The sequence below is a fragment of the Aquarana catesbeiana genome, linkage group LG02, assembly GCF_042186555.1.
Source record: "Aquarana catesbeiana isolate 2022-GZ linkage group LG02, ASM4218655v1, whole genome shotgun sequence".
Lineage (NCBI taxonomy): Eukaryota > Metazoa > Chordata > Amphibia > Anura > Ranidae > Aquarana > Aquarana catesbeiana.
In genome coordinates this window covers 798,600,606-798,620,032 of record NC_133325.1, presented here as the reverse complement: position 1 = coordinate 798,620,032, position 19,427 = coordinate 798,600,606, and the positions used below count along the sequence as shown (strand labels likewise).

General features: G+C 48.4%; 1 protein-coding gene across 1 annotated transcript in view; it reads left to right on the top strand.

Moving 5' to 3' along the window:
• The window catches only part of CFAP91 (cilia and flagella associated protein 91), a 57,579-nt gene that overhangs the window by 8,154 nt on the left and 29,998 nt on the right, over positions 1 to 19,427 (top strand). Inside the window, 6 exon segments of the mRNA XM_073617515.1 lie at positions 1,907 to 2,064; positions 2,308 to 2,391; positions 4,395 to 4,451; positions 13,188 to 13,357; positions 16,230 to 16,407; positions 17,312 to 17,469. Coding sequence (XP_073473616.1) covers positions 1,907 to 2,064; positions 2,308 to 2,391; positions 4,395 to 4,451; positions 13,188 to 13,357; positions 16,230 to 16,407; positions 17,312 to 17,469 — 805 coding nt within the window.

The window sequence follows — 19,427 nt, the reverse complement described above, 5'->3', positions numbered from 1 at the left end:
CTATTCATCACTCCTACTTTAGGGGTTATCCTGCCCAAACCCCATCTCTAATATGTGGGGTCACCCATCACGCCCACTTCAGGGGTTACCCCACCTCTAATATGTGGGGACCACCCATCACACCCATTTTGCTAGTTGTCCTGCCAGGATCCTAACTTTAAATCTTTAAAGACCACCCAGCATTCCCACTTTGGGGGTTGTCCCGTTCAGACCCCACCTTAAAATATGTGGGGATCACGCCTTCTTTAGGAACTAACCCTCCCAGACCTTTCTTCTAAATATGTGGAAACTATACATCACACCAACTTTAGGGGTTGTGCTGCCCAAACTCCACCTCTAATATGTCGGGACCACCCACCATGCCTACTTCAGGGGTTAACCCACGAAGACCCCACCTCTAATATGTGGAGACCACCCATCACACCCATTTTACTAGTTGCCTGACAAGACACTAACTCTAAATCTGTAAAGACCACCCAGCATTCCTTCTTTGGGGTTTGTCCAGTCCAGACCCCACCTTAAAATATGTGGGGATCACCCATCACGCCAATTTAGAGATTTTTTCTTCCCAGACCACTCTTCTAGACGCGAGGGGACCACCCATCAAACCAACTCTAGGGGTTGTCCTGCCCAAACCTCACCTCTAATATGTGGGATCACCCATAACGCCCACTTTAGGGGTTGTCTCGCCCAGACTCCACCTGTAAATATGTGAGGTCCACCTATCACGCCCACTTCAGGAGTTGCCCAGCCCAGACCCGACCTCTAATATGTGGGGACCACTAACTCATCATGCCCATTTTACGGGTTGTCCTGCCAAGACCCTAACTCTAAATCTGTAAAGACCACCAACCATTCCTACTTTGGGTGTTGTCCAATCCAGACCCCACCTTAAAATATGTGGGGACCACCTATCACACCCACTTTAGGGATTGTCCCTCCCAGACCCCTCTTCTAAATATGTGGAGACTATACATCACACCCACTTTCGGGGTTGTCCTGCCCTCACCCATCACGCCCACTTTAGGGATGTTCCCAGCGGCCTGCTCTAAGAAGTGTCCTGGTGGTTCCAAACATCTTCCATTTACAGATGATGGAGGCCACTGTGCTCATTGGGACCTTCAATGCTGCAGACATTTTTCTGTACCCTTCCCCCGATCTGTGCCTCCATACAATCCTGTCTCTGAGGTCTACAAACAATTCCTTGGTCTTCATGGCTTGGTTTGTGCTCTGACATGTACTGTTACCTGTGGAACCTTTATATAGACAGGTGTGTGCCTTTCCACATCATGTCCAATTAACTGGATTTACCACAGATGAACTTCAATCAAGTTGTAGAAATATCTCAAGGATGATCAGTGGAAATGGGATGTACCTGAGCTCAGTTCTGAGTGTCATGGCAAAGGCTGTGATACTTCTGTACATGGGAGTTTTTTTATTTTTTATTTTGAATAAATTTACAAAACTTTCAAACTAATTTCTTTCACGTTGTCATTATGGGGGATTGTTTGTAGAATTTTGAGGAAAATAATGAATTTAATCAATTTTGGAATAAGGCTGTAACATGACAAAATGTGGAAAAAGTGAAGTGCTGTGAATACTTTCCGGATGCTCTGTATATAAAACCCCTTTCCATAGATCACTAGGGCGCCATCTTTGCACATGGCAGTCCAGGCTGACCCAAAACCAAGCAGTGCTATGTACTGGCACCTATAGAAGGGTCGGATATCACATACTTATCCCAGTTTTATACTATGTGATACCTGGATTTGGATTTGTTTCCTGATGCCCTTTAAGCATCACTGTAAATACCGACAGCGATGATACCATTTCTATGTGGAGATCTCCTTTAATTTCAGGTCAAATGAACGATCACAAATTCTCACTCACTGTTTTTTCTTTCCAGCAAAGAGTCCCAGAATACCCCACAATGTTCAGCGAACTGGTCCACCACCCCCGCCACACTCTGCGCCTGCAACTTAGAGATCCCGTTCCGTCGTTCATCGACCGCCAGTGGCGAGGAAGAGGAGAGAAAAGGATGCTGGCTCTCAAACAGCTGGCAGGGTAAGTGATACACCTGAGTGACCAGCAGAGGGCAGTGTAGCAGCTCTAAACCTCCTACACACCTCCTCAGACCTGAGATGAGCCCCGCCGTGCCCCCCCCCAATAATACAGATGGTCCACAGAGCTGGCAGCTGTGCCAATAAATCATTGAGGTTTCTGCAGGATACGCTTCTAATACTGAACTCATCCGTATGGGTTCAAATGTCGTCACCATGACCATGACACTGCCACCCTGTATTCCAGATCTCAGCCTATGTTAACAACTTCCTGGCAACATGCGGAGAACCAAGATGTGTCTGGAAGCAACCGATACAAATATTTTGAGAGGTGAGGTTATTTGTCGAGTGTGAACACCTGTGTTATCTAGAGTATAGATTGCTGTGTTATGACCTCCGCCCCAATTTCCTGCACAACTGTCCCTGGGGACAAACTGCAGGAGACGATCAAAGACTGCAGACTAACTACAGACGATTGTGAGAGACTAGGGACACGCTGCAGGAGACTGTCAGAGACTGGGGGTATGATGCAGGAGATTGTTAGAGACCTGGGACATAATGCAGGAGATTGTTGGGGACTTGGAACGTGATGCAGGAGATTGTTGGGGACTTGGAACGTGATGCAGGAGATTGTTGGGGACTTGGAACGTGATGCAGGAGATTGTTGGGGACCTGTGACATGATGCAGGAGATTGTTGGGGATCTGGTACGTGATGCAGAAGATTGTTGGGGACCTGGGATGTGATGCAGAAGATTGTTGGGGACCTGGGACGTGATGCAGGAGATTGTTGGGGACCTGGGACGTGATGCAGAAGATTGTTGGGGACCTGGGACGTGATGCAGGAGATTGTTGGGGACCTGGAACATGATACAGAGGATTGTTGGGGACCTGGGACGTGATGCAGGAGATTGTTGGGGACCTGGAACATGATACAGAGGATTGTTGAGGACCTGGGACGTGATGCAGGAGATCGTTGGGGACCTGGGACGTGATGCAGGAGATTGTTGGGGACCTGGGACGTGATGCAGGAGATTGTTGGGGACCTGGGACATGATGCAGGAGATTGTTGGGGATCTGGGACGTGATGCAGGAGATTGTTGGGGACCTGGGACGTGATGCAGGAGATTGTTGGGGATCTGGGACGTGATGCAGGAGATTGTTGGGGACCTGGGACGTGATGCAGGAGATTGTTGGGGATCTGGGACGTGATGCAGGAGATTGTTGGGGATCTGGGACGTGATGCAGGAGATTGTTGGGGATCTGGGACGTGATGCAGGAGATTGTTGGGGACCTGGAACATGATACAGAGGATTGTTGGGGACCTGGGACGTGATGCAGGAGATTGTTTGGGACTTGGGACATACTAGAGGACATTGTTGGAGACTGGGGACATACTAGAAGACATTGTTAGAGACTGGTGACATACTAGAGGACATTGTTAGAGACTGGAGACATACTAGAAGACATTGTTAGAGACTAGGAACACACTAGAAGACATTGTTAGAGACTAGGAACATACTAGAAGACATTGTTAGAGACCGAGGACATACTAGAGGACATTGTTATAGACCGGGGACATACTAGAAGACATTGTTATAGACTGGGGACATACTAGAGGACATTGTTAGAGACTAGGGACATACTAGAAGACATTGTTAGAGACTAGGGACATACTAGAGGACATTGTTAGAGACTAGGGACATACTAGAAGACATTATTATAGACTGGGGACATACTAGAGGACATTGTTAGAGACTAGGGACATACTAGAAGACATTGTTGGAGACTAGGAACATACTAGAAGACATTGTTAGAGACTAGGAACATACTAGAAGACCTTGTTAGAGACTAGGAACATACTAGAAGACATTGTTAGAGACTAGGAACATACTAGAAGACATTGTTAGAGACCGAGGACATACTAGAAGACATTGTTATAGACTGGGGACATACTAGAAGACATTGTTATAGACTGGGGACATACTAGAGGACATTGTTAGAGACTGGGGACATACTAGAAGACATTGTTAGAGACTGGTGACATACTAGAGGACATTGTTAGAGACTGGGGACATACTAGAGGACATTGTTGGAGACTGGGGACATACTAGAAGACATTGTTAGAGACTGGTGACATACTAGAGGACATTGTTAGAGACTGGAGACATACTAGAAGACATTGTTAGAGACTAGGGACATACTATAGCAGACAGTGCATCTGTATACAGGGTGAATGTAGACCAATGCCTGCAGGGGTCCCCTGATTGAGTTTTAGGTGAATGTCTTCCTCTGTATTTTTCCTGAGTCTGACATGGGTTTGTATTTGGTTTCAGGCCTCTGATCCCGTTCTCCCAGCAAGCCCCAAGCAATGTTCTCCTCGCTATGTCCCGGTGAGTACACTCCAACAGATGGAATAGAGGATGAAGATGCAGCTCAAGGCACTATCACTGTATTACCTCTACAGGGCTCAGGAGCTGTAACCTCTAACATATAGAACTTAAAATAATTGTAAAGTCTCTTTTAAAAAATTAAAAAAAACAAACATGTTGTACTTACCTCCTTTGTACAGTTGGTTTTGCACAGAGCAGCACAGATCCCCCTCTTCTCAGGTCCCTCTTCGCTGCTCCTGGCCCCTCCCTCCTGTCGAGTGCCCCCGCAGCCAGCAGCTTGCTATGAGGGCACCCGAGCCGAGTCACAGCTCCCTGTGTCCATTCAGACACAGAGCCCCGACCCGGCCCCGCCCCCCCTCTCCCCTGATTGGCTAACCAATTTTGATTGACAGCCGCAGGAGCCAATGGCGCTGCTGGTTAGTCTCAGCCAATCAGGAGGAGAGTCGCGGATGGCTAACACACTCGTGGACATCGCTGGAGAGAGATGGGGTTTGGGTAAGTAATTGGGGGGGGGGGGAGTGCTGGGGTGGCTGCTACACACAGAAGTTTTTTTATCTTGAATGCACTTCTGCCTTTATAACTCCTTTAAAGTAGAACTATAGGTAAAACTTTCTAACCCTAATCCTTTACCTTAACTCTAACCTACTCATAATCCTCTAACTCTAACTTTAATTTACTAATCCTAATCCTCCACCTTTAACTCTAACCTACTAACCCTAATCCTTTACCTGTAGCCCTAATCCTCTAACTGTAACCTAATAACCCTAATCCTCTACCTCTAACTCTAATCCTCTAATCTTAACCCTCTAACTACTAACTCTAACCTACTAATCCTCTAACTTTAACCTACTAACCCTAATCCTCTGCCTCTAACTAATAACCCTAATCCTCTACCTCTAACCTACTAACCCTAATCATCTAATCTTAACCCTAATCTATTACCTCTAACCTACTAACCCTAATCCTCTAACCTACTAACCATAATCCTCTAACTCTACCCTGTATCCTGTAACCCTAACCCTAATCCTTTACCTCTAACCCTAATCCTTTACCTCTAACCCTAATCCTCTACCCCTAACCTAATAACCCTAATCCTCTACCTCTACCTCTAACCTACTAACCCTAATCCTCTACCTCTAACTTTAACCTGCTAACCCTAATCCTTTACCTCTAACCCTAATCCTCTACCTCCAACTCTAATCCTTTACCTCTAACCCTAATCCTCTACCTCTAACTTTAACCTACTAACCCTAATCCTTTACCTCTAACCCTAATCCTCTACCTCTAACCTAATAACCCTAATCCTTTACCTCTAACCCTAATCCTCTACCTCTAACTTTAACCTACTAACCCTAATCCTTTACCTCTAACCCTAATCCTCTACCTCCAACTCTAATCCTCTTCCTCTAACCCTAATCCTAATCTATTACCTCTAACTCTAACCTACTAACCATAATCCTCTAACTCTACCTTTAATCCTCTAACCCTAATCCTTTACCTCAAACTCTAACCTACTAACCCTAATCCTTTACCTCAAACTCTAAACTACTAACCCTAATCCTCTAACTCTATCCTACTAATCCTCTAACGCTAACTTTAACCTACTAACCCTAATCCTCTACCTCTAACCTACTAACCCTAATCATCCAATCTTAACCCCAATCTATTACCTCTAACTCTAACCTACTAACCCTAATCCTCTAACCTACTGACCATAATCCTCTAACACTACCCTTAATCCTCTAACCCTTTACCTCTAACTCTAACCTACTAACCCTAATCCTCTACCTCTGACTCTAATCTACTAACCCTAATCTATTACCTCTAACTCTAACCTACTAACCATAATCCTCTAACTCTACCCTTAACCCTCTACCTCTAACCTACTAACCCTAATCCTCCAACTCAAACTCTAATCCTTTAACACTAACTCTAACCTACTAGCCCTAATCCTCTAACTCTACCCCTAATCTTCTGACCCTAAGCCTCTAACCCTCCAACTCTAACCCCAAGCCTGGCGAGGAACAAAATTCATAACTTCAGTGTCACAGACTTCATTTTGTGATTGGCCAAGCATAAGTGGTGGGTGGAGACATGGCACCAGAGCTGGTCTTTCATACCTGCGTGTACAGAATGTGGGGGGTTCCTACACAGAGAATCAGATATCTCCAATATTATTATTATAAGACCTCTTGCACACTGCAGCTTGAAAAAGCTCAGTACAGCGTTTTTTTTTTTTTTTTACTGAGCTAAAATACATCCCAATCATTGTAATGTGCCTATGCACACAGGTGCGTAAACAAGCGCCGTGCATTTCTTTCTCGAACATCACGGGACACAGAGCCACAGTAATTACTGATGGGTTATATAGGTATCACTGGTGATTGGACACTGGCACACCCTATCAGGAAGTTCAACCCCCTATATAATCTGTGTAAACGGCACCCTGCGGCTGGATAAGGTAAGAGGAGATTCCACAGAATTTTTGAGTTCTAGTGGCTTTTCTCCTTTAAGGTAAATGCATGCTATGCCTATTGTGACCACCGGGGGCTGCCAAGAGCACAAACCTACACATGCTGAATGTCTGTCTCAGGTGTTGTAATCGCTGTTTATGTCCCAGCGTATCAAGCAGGCTGCAAGCAGGTAAGGTGGATGGGGGGATTTCTCATGTTTGAATGTTCCCCCCCAGGCTAGAGAGGGGCCACAGGGGTCTAGAAAGTGGTTATACCACCCGGGCTCTGTGGCCTAATGGCCACCATCTCTGAAGATAGCCGTTCAGGCAAATCTTGTTACCAGTCTCCCTCCTTCCCCCCCCCCCATCCCCAGCCTTTTCTCCAGAGCATGACAGGAGAGTCGGCAGTGCGGGAAGCGCTCGTTTTTTTCAAAACTTGAAGGGGGGGGGGGGGCGGTAGAGGAGGGGGCGGGATGTCAGCACAGAGTGTTTAGACTCCCACTCAGGCCAGCTGCAGGCTATTAAAGGCACTCTGTACAGGTGCACTCAGCCTTCTGAGAGACACAGAGCTGACGGTCGCATGTAAGGTGGGACACAGGCATTCTCCTAGGCAGCATTTACTGAAGTAACACCAGACTGAGCATTGGGTAGCAAGGCTTTTAGCCAGACTACATCGCTCAGCGGACAGTGTTCATTTGTATACCTCACACCTTGTTGCTTTGCACTATGGGTAGAAGAGGTTCAAGCACCCCAGGAACCAGAGACACTAGGGGATCTCGTTCAGGTTCTGAGGGCCCCCTGTCGGCAGCATCCTTCCCCCCTAAAGATGGGCCAGGGACGGCTAGCCAGGGAGAGCCATCGGGGTCAGGGGCTACACCTGCTTCTGGCACTTCAGCCCCTGTATATATTACACAAGAGGTTTTTTCCTCAACCATTAATGGTCTAGAGGAAAGATTAATGGCCGTGATTACGTCTTCACTCAGTGGAAGAAAACGCACTAGGCTTTCCTCTGTTCCCCAAGACCCTCAGACAGAGGAGCTCTGGGATAAAGGAGATGAATCCCTTTCAGAGGATCGGGATGGGATGGATGATTCCTCTTCGGAGGATTCAGGTGGAGAGGGACCCTCTGCGACTTCCCAAGAGGAGAAAGTCTTAGTGCAGATCCTCACGGGATTGGTCCGCTCCACATTTAAGTTGCCCATACCTGAAACTGCTAAAGAATCCTCTTCTGCTTTGGGGTCACTGAAACCTTTCCAAGCAGCACATGCTTTTCCTGTTCATACTTTACTTGAAAAGCTTATTTATTCTGAGTGGGATCACCCAGACAAACGTTTTTTTCCGCCGAGAAAGTTTTCAACACTTTATCCGATGGAAGAAAAGTTTATTAAAATGTGGGGAATACCAGCTATTGATGCCGCCATTTCCTCCATAAATAATAGCCTGACTTGTCCTGTAGACAATGCTCAGATGCTCAGGGATCCTGTAGATAAAAGGATGGAATCCCTATTGAAGGATGTTTTCTCCTTAGCAGGATCAGTGGCCCAACCTGCAATAGCAGCGATTGGAGTCTGTCAATACTTAAGAGACCATGTTAAGCAGGTCATCAAAGTATTACCTGAACAGCAGGCCCAGGGGTTTGCTAACCTTCCAGCGGCCTTATGCTTTGTGGTTGACGCCATTAGAGACTCTATCGTGCAAACCTCCCGTCTTTCACTGGGGTTGGTGCATATACGTAGAATCCTATGGTTGAAAGATTGGTCAGCCGAAGCACCATGTAAGAAGCTACTGGCTGGGTTTCCATTTCGTGGTGCAAGGTTGTTTGGAGAGGACTTGGATAACTATATCAAGAGAATCTCTTGTGGGAAAAGCACTCTCTTACCTGTCAAGAAGAAGAGTAAGCGTCCCTCTTTCAAACGGACTCTTTCCCCAGTGCCGGGGGCTTCAGCCTCCAGGCAGTCTCGACGGCCGCCTCCATCGGGGTCCAGAGACAAGAGTCAACCCCAGGGACAAAAGAAGTCCTGGGGAAAGAAGCCTACTAGGCAAAACACTAAGACCTCTGCATGAGGGGGCGCCCCCGCTCACTCGAGTGGGGGGAAGACTGCGACAATTCTCAGAGCTCTGGCAGGAGGACTTCCAGGACAGATGGGTAGTCTCCCCGGTAACCTTAGGGTACAAGCTGGAGTTTCAGGAATTCCCTTCTCCTCGGTTCCTCAGATCAAATGTTCCCAGAGACCCAGAGAAGAAGCAGTCGCTCCTTCTAGCGTTAGAGCGACTTTTGTCGCAGGAGGTCATTATGATAGTCCCCGCAAAGGACCAGGGATTGGGCTTCTATTCCAACCTTTTTACGGTCCAAAAGCCAAATGGGGATGTCAGGCCCATTTTGGACTTAAGGGATCTGAACCGATTCCTAAGGATTCAATCCTTCCGCATGGAATCAATTCGAACAGTAGTTCCCACCCTGCAGGGAGGAGAATTTCTGGCATCAATAGACATCAGAGATGCATATCTGCATGTGCCCATTTTTCCTGCTCATCAGAAGTTTCTGCGCTTCGAGGTAGGAGGGCGCCATTTCCAGTTTATGGCTCTGCCCTTTGGGATAGCCACTGCACCTCGAGTGTTCACAAAGATCTTGGCTCCTCCTCTGGCCAGATTAAGGGCTCAGGGTATAGCTGTCATAGCATACCTAGACGACCTGCTCTTGATAGACCGGTCGGTAGCCTCTTTGAATGGAAACTTGAGGACCACGGTCAGGTATCTAGAACACCTGGGTTGGATCCTCAACTTAGAAAAGTCTTTCCTAAAACCAGTAAGAAGACTGGAATATTTAGGTCTGATTATACATACAAGCCAGGAGAAAATATTTCTACCCCAGGCAAAGATCACTGCTTTGAGAGAGCTGATTCTGACAGTAAGGACCAAGAAGGGTCCCTCAGTCCGCCTTTGTATGAGGCTACTAGGGAAGATGGTGTCTTCATTCGAAGCAGTTCCCTATGCTCAGTTTCACTCAAGAATGCTGCAACACAGTATTCTGTCGACCTGGAACAAGAAGGTTCAGGCATTAGACTTTCCGATGCACCTGTCGCATGCGGTGCGTCAGAGCCTCAATTGGTGGCTCATACCCGAAAACCTGCAGAAGGGGAAATCCTTTCTACCGGTTACCTGGACGGTGGTAACAACAGATGCCAGTCTGTCAGGTTGGGGAGCAGTTCTGGAACAGGCTGCGGTCCAAGGAGTATGGTCCAAGACAGAGAGGACCTTACCCATCAACATTCTGGAGATCCGGGCGATACATCTAGCTCTAAAAGCCTGGACTATCAGGCTACAGGGTTGTCCGGTCAGGATCCAGTCCGACAATGCCACAGCAGTGGCTTATGTCAATCAGGGAGGCACCCGGAGCCGAGCTGCTCAAAAAGAGGTGAACCAGATCTTAGTCTGGGCAGAGATGCATGTGCCATGCATATCGGCAGTTTTCATCCCGGGAATAGAGAATTGGCAGGCGGACTATCTAAGTCGCCAGCAGTTACTTCCAGGGGAATGGTCTCTGCATCCCGACGTCTTTTGGGCCATATGCCAAAGATGGGGGGTTCCAGATGTAGATCTCTTTGCATCCCGATTCAACAAAAAGATAGACAGATTTGTGGCAAGGACAAAAGATCCTCTTGCATGCGGGACGGATGCGTTGGTGATTCCGTGGCATCGGTTCTCACTGATTTACGCATTCCCGCCTATTCTGCTACTACCACGACTCCTTCGCAGGATCAGGCAGGAAAGGAAGTCGGTACTTCTGGTGGCCCCCGCTTGGCCCAGAAGGACTTGGTATGCAGAAATAGTAAGGATGACGGTAGGTTCCCCGTGGACACTACCGGAACGCCCAGACCTGTTATCTCAAGGTCCAGTGTTCCATCCTGCCTTACAAACGCTAAATTTGACGGTTTGGCTATTGAGACCCACGTTCTGAAGAGTCGTGGGCTCTCAGGTCCTGTCATATCTACCTTGATTAATGCAAGGAAGCCAGCTTCCAGGATGATTTATCATAGAGTCTGGAAAGCTTATATAACCTGGTGTGAATCCAGAGGTTGGCATCCCAGGAAATATGTCATAGGTAGAATCCTTGATTTTCTACAGATGGGATTAGAGATGAAGCTGGCCTTGAGTACCATCAAGGGCCAGGTCTCTGCTTTATCAGTATTATTTCAGCGGCCACTTGCTTCGCATTCTTTGGTCCGAAACTTTATGCAGGGGGTGATGCGTCTTAATCCTCCGGTTAAAGCGCCCCTAAACCCCTGGGACTTGAATTTGGTCCTGGCTGTGTTACAGAAACGGCCTTTTGAACCAATAAGTCAGATTCCTTTGGTCTTGTTGACAAGGAAATTAATTTTTCTGGTGGCCATCTCTTCTGCTAGAAGAGTATCAGAATTAGCAGCTCTTTCCTGTAAGGAGCCTTATTTGATTATACACAAGGATAGAGTGGTACTACGCCCTCATCCTAGTTTTTTACCGAAGGTGGTTTCTGATTTTCATTTAAACCAAGACATTGTTCTACCTTCCTTTTTTCCAGATCCCTGTTCTCCGGAAGAGAGATCTCTACATTCGTTGGATGTAGTAAGAGCAGTTAAGGCCTATCTAGGGGCAACTACTCAGATCCGCAAGACGGATGTTTTGTTTGTGCTGCCAGAGGGTCCCAATAGAGGACAGGCAGCGTCAAAAGCTACCATTTCTAAATGGATTCGACAGTTGATCATTCAAGCTTACGGTTTGAAACAGAAGATTCCTCCGTTTCAGATCAGGGCACATTCCACAAGGGCTATTGGTGCTTCTTGGGCAGTGCATCACCGGGCCTCTATGGCTCAAATCTGCAAGGCCGCAACCTGGTCTTCAGTTCATACATTCACCAGATTCTATCAGGTGGATGTGAGAAGGCATGAGGATATCGCTTTTGGGCGTAGTGTGCTGCAGGCAGCGGTACAGGGTCCTCAGGTCTGATTGCACCCTACTTGGTCGTGGTTCCCCCCCTCAGGTAGCATTGCTCTGGGACATCCCATCAGTAATTACTGTGGCTCTGTGTCCCGTGATGTTCGAGAAAGAAAATAGGATTTTTTAAAACAGCTTACCTGTAAAATCCTTTTCTTTCGAAGGACATCACGGGACACAGAGGTCCCACCCCTCTTCTAATACACTATATTGCTTGGCTACAAAACTGAGGTATCCCTGCAAGGGGGAGGGATTATATAGGGGGTTGAACTTCCTGATAGGGTGTGCCAGTGTCCAATCACCAGTGATACCTATATAACCCATCAGTAATTACTGTGGCTCTGTGTCCCGTGATGTCCTTCGAAAGAAAAGGATTTTACAGGTAAGCTGTTTTAAAAAATCCTATTTTTTCAGTAAAAAAATAAATTGGAAAATCTGCATTTTTGGTCAGTAATTTACGCCTCGTGCACAAATGTCCGTTTACATATTGTACAGAACGAGAACGCGAGAATAAGTTTGCGTGAAATTGCAAGAGCGCGCGCGAAAATACTTACAAAAAACGCCTGAAATTACGTCTGAAAAAGTAGATGCTCAAACAGGAGTATCCTATGCGAGAAGCCTTATTCCTTATTCTGGGTTGCCGGCCATGTTAGTGAAAAGAAAAACACTGAAAGTGCTAGTTGGCATCTTCTTGCCGGAGATTACTGGACAGGAAGTCAGCTGTGCACAGGAAAATATTACCCCAGCATTATACCAAGAGCCTTTTCTCTTTTGTTCTGATAATTTCCCAATCTGTCTCTGTGTCCCTTTTTTATTAGTAGACCAACCAACCCCACCCCCACTGAAACGTACCCCCTCTGAATTCCCGCTCTGCCCCGTTTGTCTGTGGGAGTTCTTACTCCAAACCCTGTGTAAGCTCCATGTCAGTGAGTGTTGGAGCTTACACAGAGTTAGTGACATTTTCCCCTCTCCCACCTCAGTGTTCAAGCCTGTCTGTTGGCCAATCAAGCCCAAGCATTGCAATATGGAGGAAGGGGGGAAGGTCACCTGCTCTCCCCATACACGGAGGTACCAGATATTTCTGAGGCTCCGACAGACAAACGGAGTGGCGGGGGAAGGGAAGCAAAATTATCCGGGGGTATGGGGGGCTATTAGGAGAACCCGTCGCTTTGCAGTAAATGGGCAACATGACTTATTTTCTTTGCTGGAATACTATTCTATACTATTCTATTCTATACAGTGTGGTGTTCTGATAACTGTATGCTGCTAATATGTGTATTGGACTGATTTCTTTGATATTCTTCTATGAACAGGAGGGAGCACAGCCCACGGCCGGAGAGGGCCCCCACCCCCTTGGTGCGCACGGTGGCAATTCAGACAGATTACCGCGACAGCGAAACCCAGACTGACCCCTACAGTCCAGAGTTTGTAGTACAGTCTGGGTCTGTTCCAGAGATACTAACGCTGGCCAATCTTACCTGGGGTGAGCCTGACCTTATTCAGTGTGGTGCCACACATAAGACAAAGAATCCTCTAATAAACACAATTCTGGTCAAAATATTTGTATACTTGCTATTAACCAATTCTGCCCTCTCACTGCCGTCCTATGTTCCGTCCTCTCACTCCCGTCCTCTGCTCCATCCTTTGCTCTGTCCTCTCACTCCCATCCTCTGCTCTGTCCTCTCACTCCCGTCCTCTGCTCTGTCCTCTCACTCCCGTCCTCTGCTCTGTCCTCTCACTCCCGTCCTCTGCTCTGTCCTCTCACTCCCGTCCTCTGCTCTGTCCTCTCACTCCCGTCCTCTGCTCTGTCCTCTCACTCCCGTCCTCTGCTCTGTCCTCTCACTCCCGTCCTCTGCTCTGTCCTCTCATTCCTTTCCTCTGCTCTGTCCTCTCATTCCTTTCCTCTGCTCTGTCCTCTCATTCCTTTCCTCTGCTCTGTCCTCTCATTCCTTTCCTCTGCTCTGTCCTCTCACTCCCGTCCTCTGCTCTGTCCTCTCACTCCCGTCCTCTGCTCTGACCTCTCACTCCCGTCCTCTGCTCTGTCCTCTCCCATCCTCTGCTCTGTCCTCTCACTCCCGTCTTCTGCTCTGTCCTCTCACTCTCGTCCTCTGCTCTGTCCTCTCACTCCCGTCCTCTGCTCTGTCCTCTCATTCCTTTCCTCTGCTCTGTCCTCTCATTCCTTTCCTCTGCTCTGTCCTCTCATTCCTTTCCTCTGCTCTGTCCTCTCACTCCTTTCCTCTGCTCTGTCCTCTCACTCCCGTCCTCTGCTCTGTCCTCTCACTCCTGTCCTCTGCTCTGTCCTCTCACTCCCGTCCTCTGCTCTGTCCTCTCACTCCCGTCCTCTGCTCTGTCCTCTCACTCCCGTCCTCTGCTCTGTCCTCTCACTCCCGTCCTCTGCTCTGTCCTCTCACTCCTTTCCTCTGCTCTGTCCTCTCACTCCTTTCCTCTGCTCTGTCCTCTCACTCCCATCCTCTGCTCTGTCCTCTCACTCCCGTCCTCTTCTCTGACCTCTCACTCCCGTCCTCTGCTCTGACCTCTCACTCCCGTCCTCTGCTCTGACCTCTCACTCCCGTCCTCTGCTCTGACCTCTCACTCCCGTCCTCTGCTCTGTCCTCTCACTCCTGTCCTCTGCTCTGTCCTCTCCCATCCTCTGCTCTGTCCTCTCGCTCCCGTCCTCTGCTCTGTCCTCTCGCTCCCGTCCTCTGCTCTGTCCTCTCGCTCCCGTCCTCTGCTCTGTCCTCTCACTCCCGTCCTCTGCTCTGTCCTCTCACTCCCGTCCTCTGCTCTGTCCTCTCACTCCCGTCCTCTGCTCTGTCCTCTCACTCCCGTCCTCTGCTCTGTCCTCTCCCATCCTCTGCTCTGTCCTCTCACTCCCGTCTTCTGCTCTGTCCTCTCACTCCCGTCCTCTGCTCTGTCCTCTCACTCCCGTCCTCTGCTCTGTCCTCTCACTCCTGTTCTCTGCTCTGTCCTCTCACTCCCATCCTCTGCTCTGTCCTCTCACTCCCGTCCTCTGCTCTGTCCTCTCACTCCCGTCCTCTGCTCTGACCTCTCACTCCCGTCCTCTGCTCTGACCTCTCACTCCCGTCCTCTGCTCTGACCTCTCACTCCCGTCCTCTGCTCTGTCCTCTCACTCCCGTCCTCTGCTCTGTCCTCTCACTCCCGTCCTCTGCTCTGACTCTCCCTCTCGTCCTCTGCTCTGACCTCACTCCCGTCCTCTGCTCCATCCTCTGCTCTGTCCTCTCACTCCCGTCCTCTGCTCTGTCCTCTCACTCCCGTCCTCTGCTCTGTCCTCTCACTCCCGTCCTCTGCTCTGTCCTCTCACTCCCGTCCTCTGCTCTGTCCTCTCACTCCCGTCCTCTGCTCTGTCCTCTCACTCCCGTCCTCTGCTCTGTCCTCTCACTCCCGTCCTCTGCTCTGTCCTCTCATTCCTTTCCCCTGCTTTGTCCTCTCATTCCTTTCCTCTGCTCTGTCCTCTCACTCCCGTCCTCTGCTCTGTCCTCTCACTCCCGTCCTCTGCTCTGTCCTCTCATTCCTTTCCTCTGCTCTGTCCTCTCATTCCTTTCCTCTGCTCTGTCCTCTCCCATCCTCTGCTCTGTCCTCTCACTCCCGTCCTCTGCTCTGTCCTCTCACTCCCGTTCTCTGCTCTGTCCTCTCACTCCCGTCCTCTGCTCTGTCCTCTCACTCCCGTCCTCTGCTCTGTCCTCTCACTCCCGTCCTCTGCTCTGACCTCTCACTCCCGTCCTCTGCTCTGTCCTCTCACTCCCGTCCTCTGCTCTGTCCTCTCACTCCCGTCCTCTGCTCTGACCTCTCACTCCCGTCCTCTGCTCTGTCCTCTCACTCCTTTCCTCTGCTCTGTCCTCTCACTCCCGTCCTCTGCTCTGTCCTCTCACTCCCGTCCTCTGCTCTGTCCTCTCACTCCCGTCCTCTGCTCTGTCCTCTCACTCCCGTCTTCTGCTCTGTCCTCTCACTCCCGTCTTCTGCTCTGTCCTCTCACTCTCGTCCTCTGCTCTTTCCTCTCCCTCCCGTCCTCTGCTCTGTCCTCTCACTCCCGTCCTCTGCTCTGTCCTCTCACTCTCGTCCTCTGCTCTTTCCTCTCCCTCCTGTCCTCTGCTCTGTCCTCTCACTCCTTTCCTCTGCTCTGTCCTCTCACTCCTTTCCTCTGCTCTGTCCTCTCACTCCTGTCCTCTGCTCTTTCCTCTCCCTCCCGTCCTCTGCTCTGTCCTCTCATTCCTTTTATCTGTCCCTGGTCTATGAAGTTCTCTCTGTCCTATCACTTCTGTGCTCTGTCCCTGGTCCCTAGAACTGTGTTTATCTCTCTTACCTGGTCTCAATGTTGGCTCATTTTGGTTTTCCAGGCCGTGGTCTCCCTGCTAGGCTGGCAGAAGTGGAGATGATAGAGCGGGCGAGAGAGAAGAGAGCCTGGGAGGCCACATTGCCACCTCTGAGCGATGTGACCCAGCTGGAGAAGAGGAGGAAGATGATGGATGAGCAGGAGAGGAAGGAGTGGGCCTTCCGGGAGCAGGAGATAGAGAAGTAAGTGATGATTGTGTTCTGTACGAGGTCCACACAGCTGGCTTTATTTAGGAGATTAGCTGGATGAATATATTATTAGGAGAAACATTTCATCAAACTGAAAATCTGATTACTATGGATTGCTGAAAATTTCACATTTTTACTGTTCTGACTTATTAAAGAATCACTCCACTGAAACAGTTTCATTGTTTGGTGGATAATTGAATGTTAAACCACCTTTCAGTCTCTTCTACCTCTTAGAAACTTTATTGACGAGATCTCTGTGGAGTTCCCACCATGGAGCTCCCGAGTCTGTACACCCGCTGTGCCCATTATGAGGGGTTCCCACCATCCCTGTGCTGAGTTCCCAGGTCTGAACACCTGCTGTGCCCAATATGAGGGGTTGTCACCATCCCTGTGCTGAGTTCCCGGGTCTTTACACCCGCTGTGCCCATTATGAGGGTTTCCCACCATCCCTGTGCTGAGTTCCTGGGTCTGTACACCCGCTGTGCCCATTATGAGGGGTTCCCACCATCCCTGTGCTGAGTTCCCGGGTCTGTACATCTGCTGTGCCCATTATGAGGGGTTCCCACCATCCCTGTGCTGAGTTCCCGGGTCTGTACACCTGCTGTGCCCATTATGAGGGGTTCCCACCATCCCTGTGCTGAGTTCCCAGGTCTGTACACCCGCTGTGCCCATTATGAGGGGTTCCCACCATCCCTGAGCTGAGTTCCCAGGTCTGTACACCCGCTGTGCCCATTATGAGGGGTTCCCACCATCCCTGTGCTGAGTAGCTGGGGAGACTCTCAAAATAAATAAGTAGTCAGTGAGTGACCATTGACTCCGCCTTCTATTTAGTTATATCTGGTGGATAAAGCAACCCTATCAATAAATCTTTATGTGTTTTGTTCTTGATAAATTTCAGACTGCAGGAGGCTCGTCTGGAGGCACTGAAGAAGCTTCTCCAACAACGTAAAGTGAGTCGGCATGAGCTGGACACAAAGCAGCTGGATAGAAGGTGGTGCAAACTACAAACCGAGAAAGAAGAGAAACTTAAGCAGATCCAGAAAGAACACATCAAAGGTAAAAGAAATTACAGCCTGATAGCGATGTAATCCGTCTTCTCATCTATCCTTCCACTATTTAATACCACTTGAAGGCCAGGCCTTTTATGTCACCTTTGGTTTACAAATAAAAATCTGTATTTTTTGCTAGAACCCGCAAACATTATAAAATTTTATATATATATATATATATATATATATATATATATATATATATATCAATTTTTTTTTAGCAGAGACCCTACAGGATAAAATAGCGATCCTTGCCATTTTTTATGCCATACGACATTTGCGCAGCGGTTTTTCAAATGCAATTTTTTTTCTAAAAAATTACACTTTAATGAATTTTATTGCAAAAATACACAATATATAACCACATTTTTTGGTATAATATAAAAGATGATGTTACGTCGAGTAAATAGATACCTAACATGTCACGCTTTAAAATTGCGCACGCTTGTGGAATGGCGGCAAACTACGATACCTAAAGTTCTCCATAGGCAACAGTTTAAAAATGTTTACAGGTTACCAGTTTGGAGTTACCGAGGAGGTCTAGCGCTAGAATTATTGCTCTCGCTCTGACGTTTGTGGTGATACCTCACATGTGTGGTGCGATCACTGTTTACATATGCATACGTGACTTACCTATGCGTTCACTTCTGCGCACGAGCATGGAGGGATGGGGGGGACGTTAATTTTTTTTTTTTTTTTTTATTTACTCTTTTTTTAAATTTTTTATATATATATATATATATATATATATATATATATATATATATATATATATATATATATATATTTTTTTTTTTTTTTTTTCTTTCTCGAACATCACGGGACACAGAGCCACAGTAATTACTGATGGGTTATATAGGTATCACTGGTGATTGGACACTGGCACACCCTATCAGGAAGTTCAACCCCCTATATAATCCCTCCCCCTTTGCAGGGATACCTCAGTTTTTACGCCAGTGTCTTAGGTGATGGACGTGTAAAGATGTCCTGTGCTGAGCTCCAAAGGGAATATCCTAAGATCCTATACTGGGGCAAGCCAGGCGAACCGGATCCATTCGAAGTGTCTTTTCATGGCCGAATTGAATGGTACCCGGGCCTCGTGTCCGAAGAAACGAGGTTTTACCCGTAATGCTTCTCTTTTTAGAGAGCTGGACCCCGCAGATCAGAAAATGGCTTTAAACTTCCTAATTTCTGGCGAGGTGCTTTACGGTCCCAGAACTGTTGGATCCCCCTACTGATGGGGGCCCCAGTCTCTGACGGTTTTTTCAAACGGAGCCCACCGTGAGAGGTGAAGATTGGGTCTGTGTAAACAGCACCCTGCGGCTGGATAAGGTAAGAGGAGATTCCACAGAATTTTTGAGTTCTAGTGGCTTTTCTCCTTTAAGGTAAATGCATGCTATGCCTATTGTGACCACCGGGGGCTGCCAAGAGCACAAACCTACACATGCTGACTTTGTCTCAGGTGTTCAGTGCTGATTATTCCCAGCATCTCAAAGCAGGCTGCAAGCAGGTAAGGTGGAAAGGGGGGATTTCTCATGTTTGAATGTTCCCCCCAGGCTAGAGAGGGGCCACAGGGGTCTAGAAAGTGGTTATACCACCCGGGCTCTGTGGCCTAAAGGCCACCATCTCTGAAGATAGCCGTTCAGGCAAATCTTGTTACCAGTCTCCCTCCTTCTCCCCCCCCATCCCCAGCCTTTTCTCCAGAAGCATGACAGGAGAGTCGGCAGTGCGGGAAGCGCTCGTTTTTTTCAAAACTCGAGGGGGGGGGGGGGGGGGCGGTAGAGGAGGGGGCGGGATGTCAGCACAGAGTGTTTAGACTCCCACTCAGGCCAGCTGCAGGCTATTAGAGGCACTCTGTACAGGTGCACTCAGCCTTCTGAGAGACACAGAGCTGACGGTCGCATGTAAGGTGGGACACAGGCATTCTCCTAGGCAGCATTTACTGAAGTAACACCAGACTGAGCA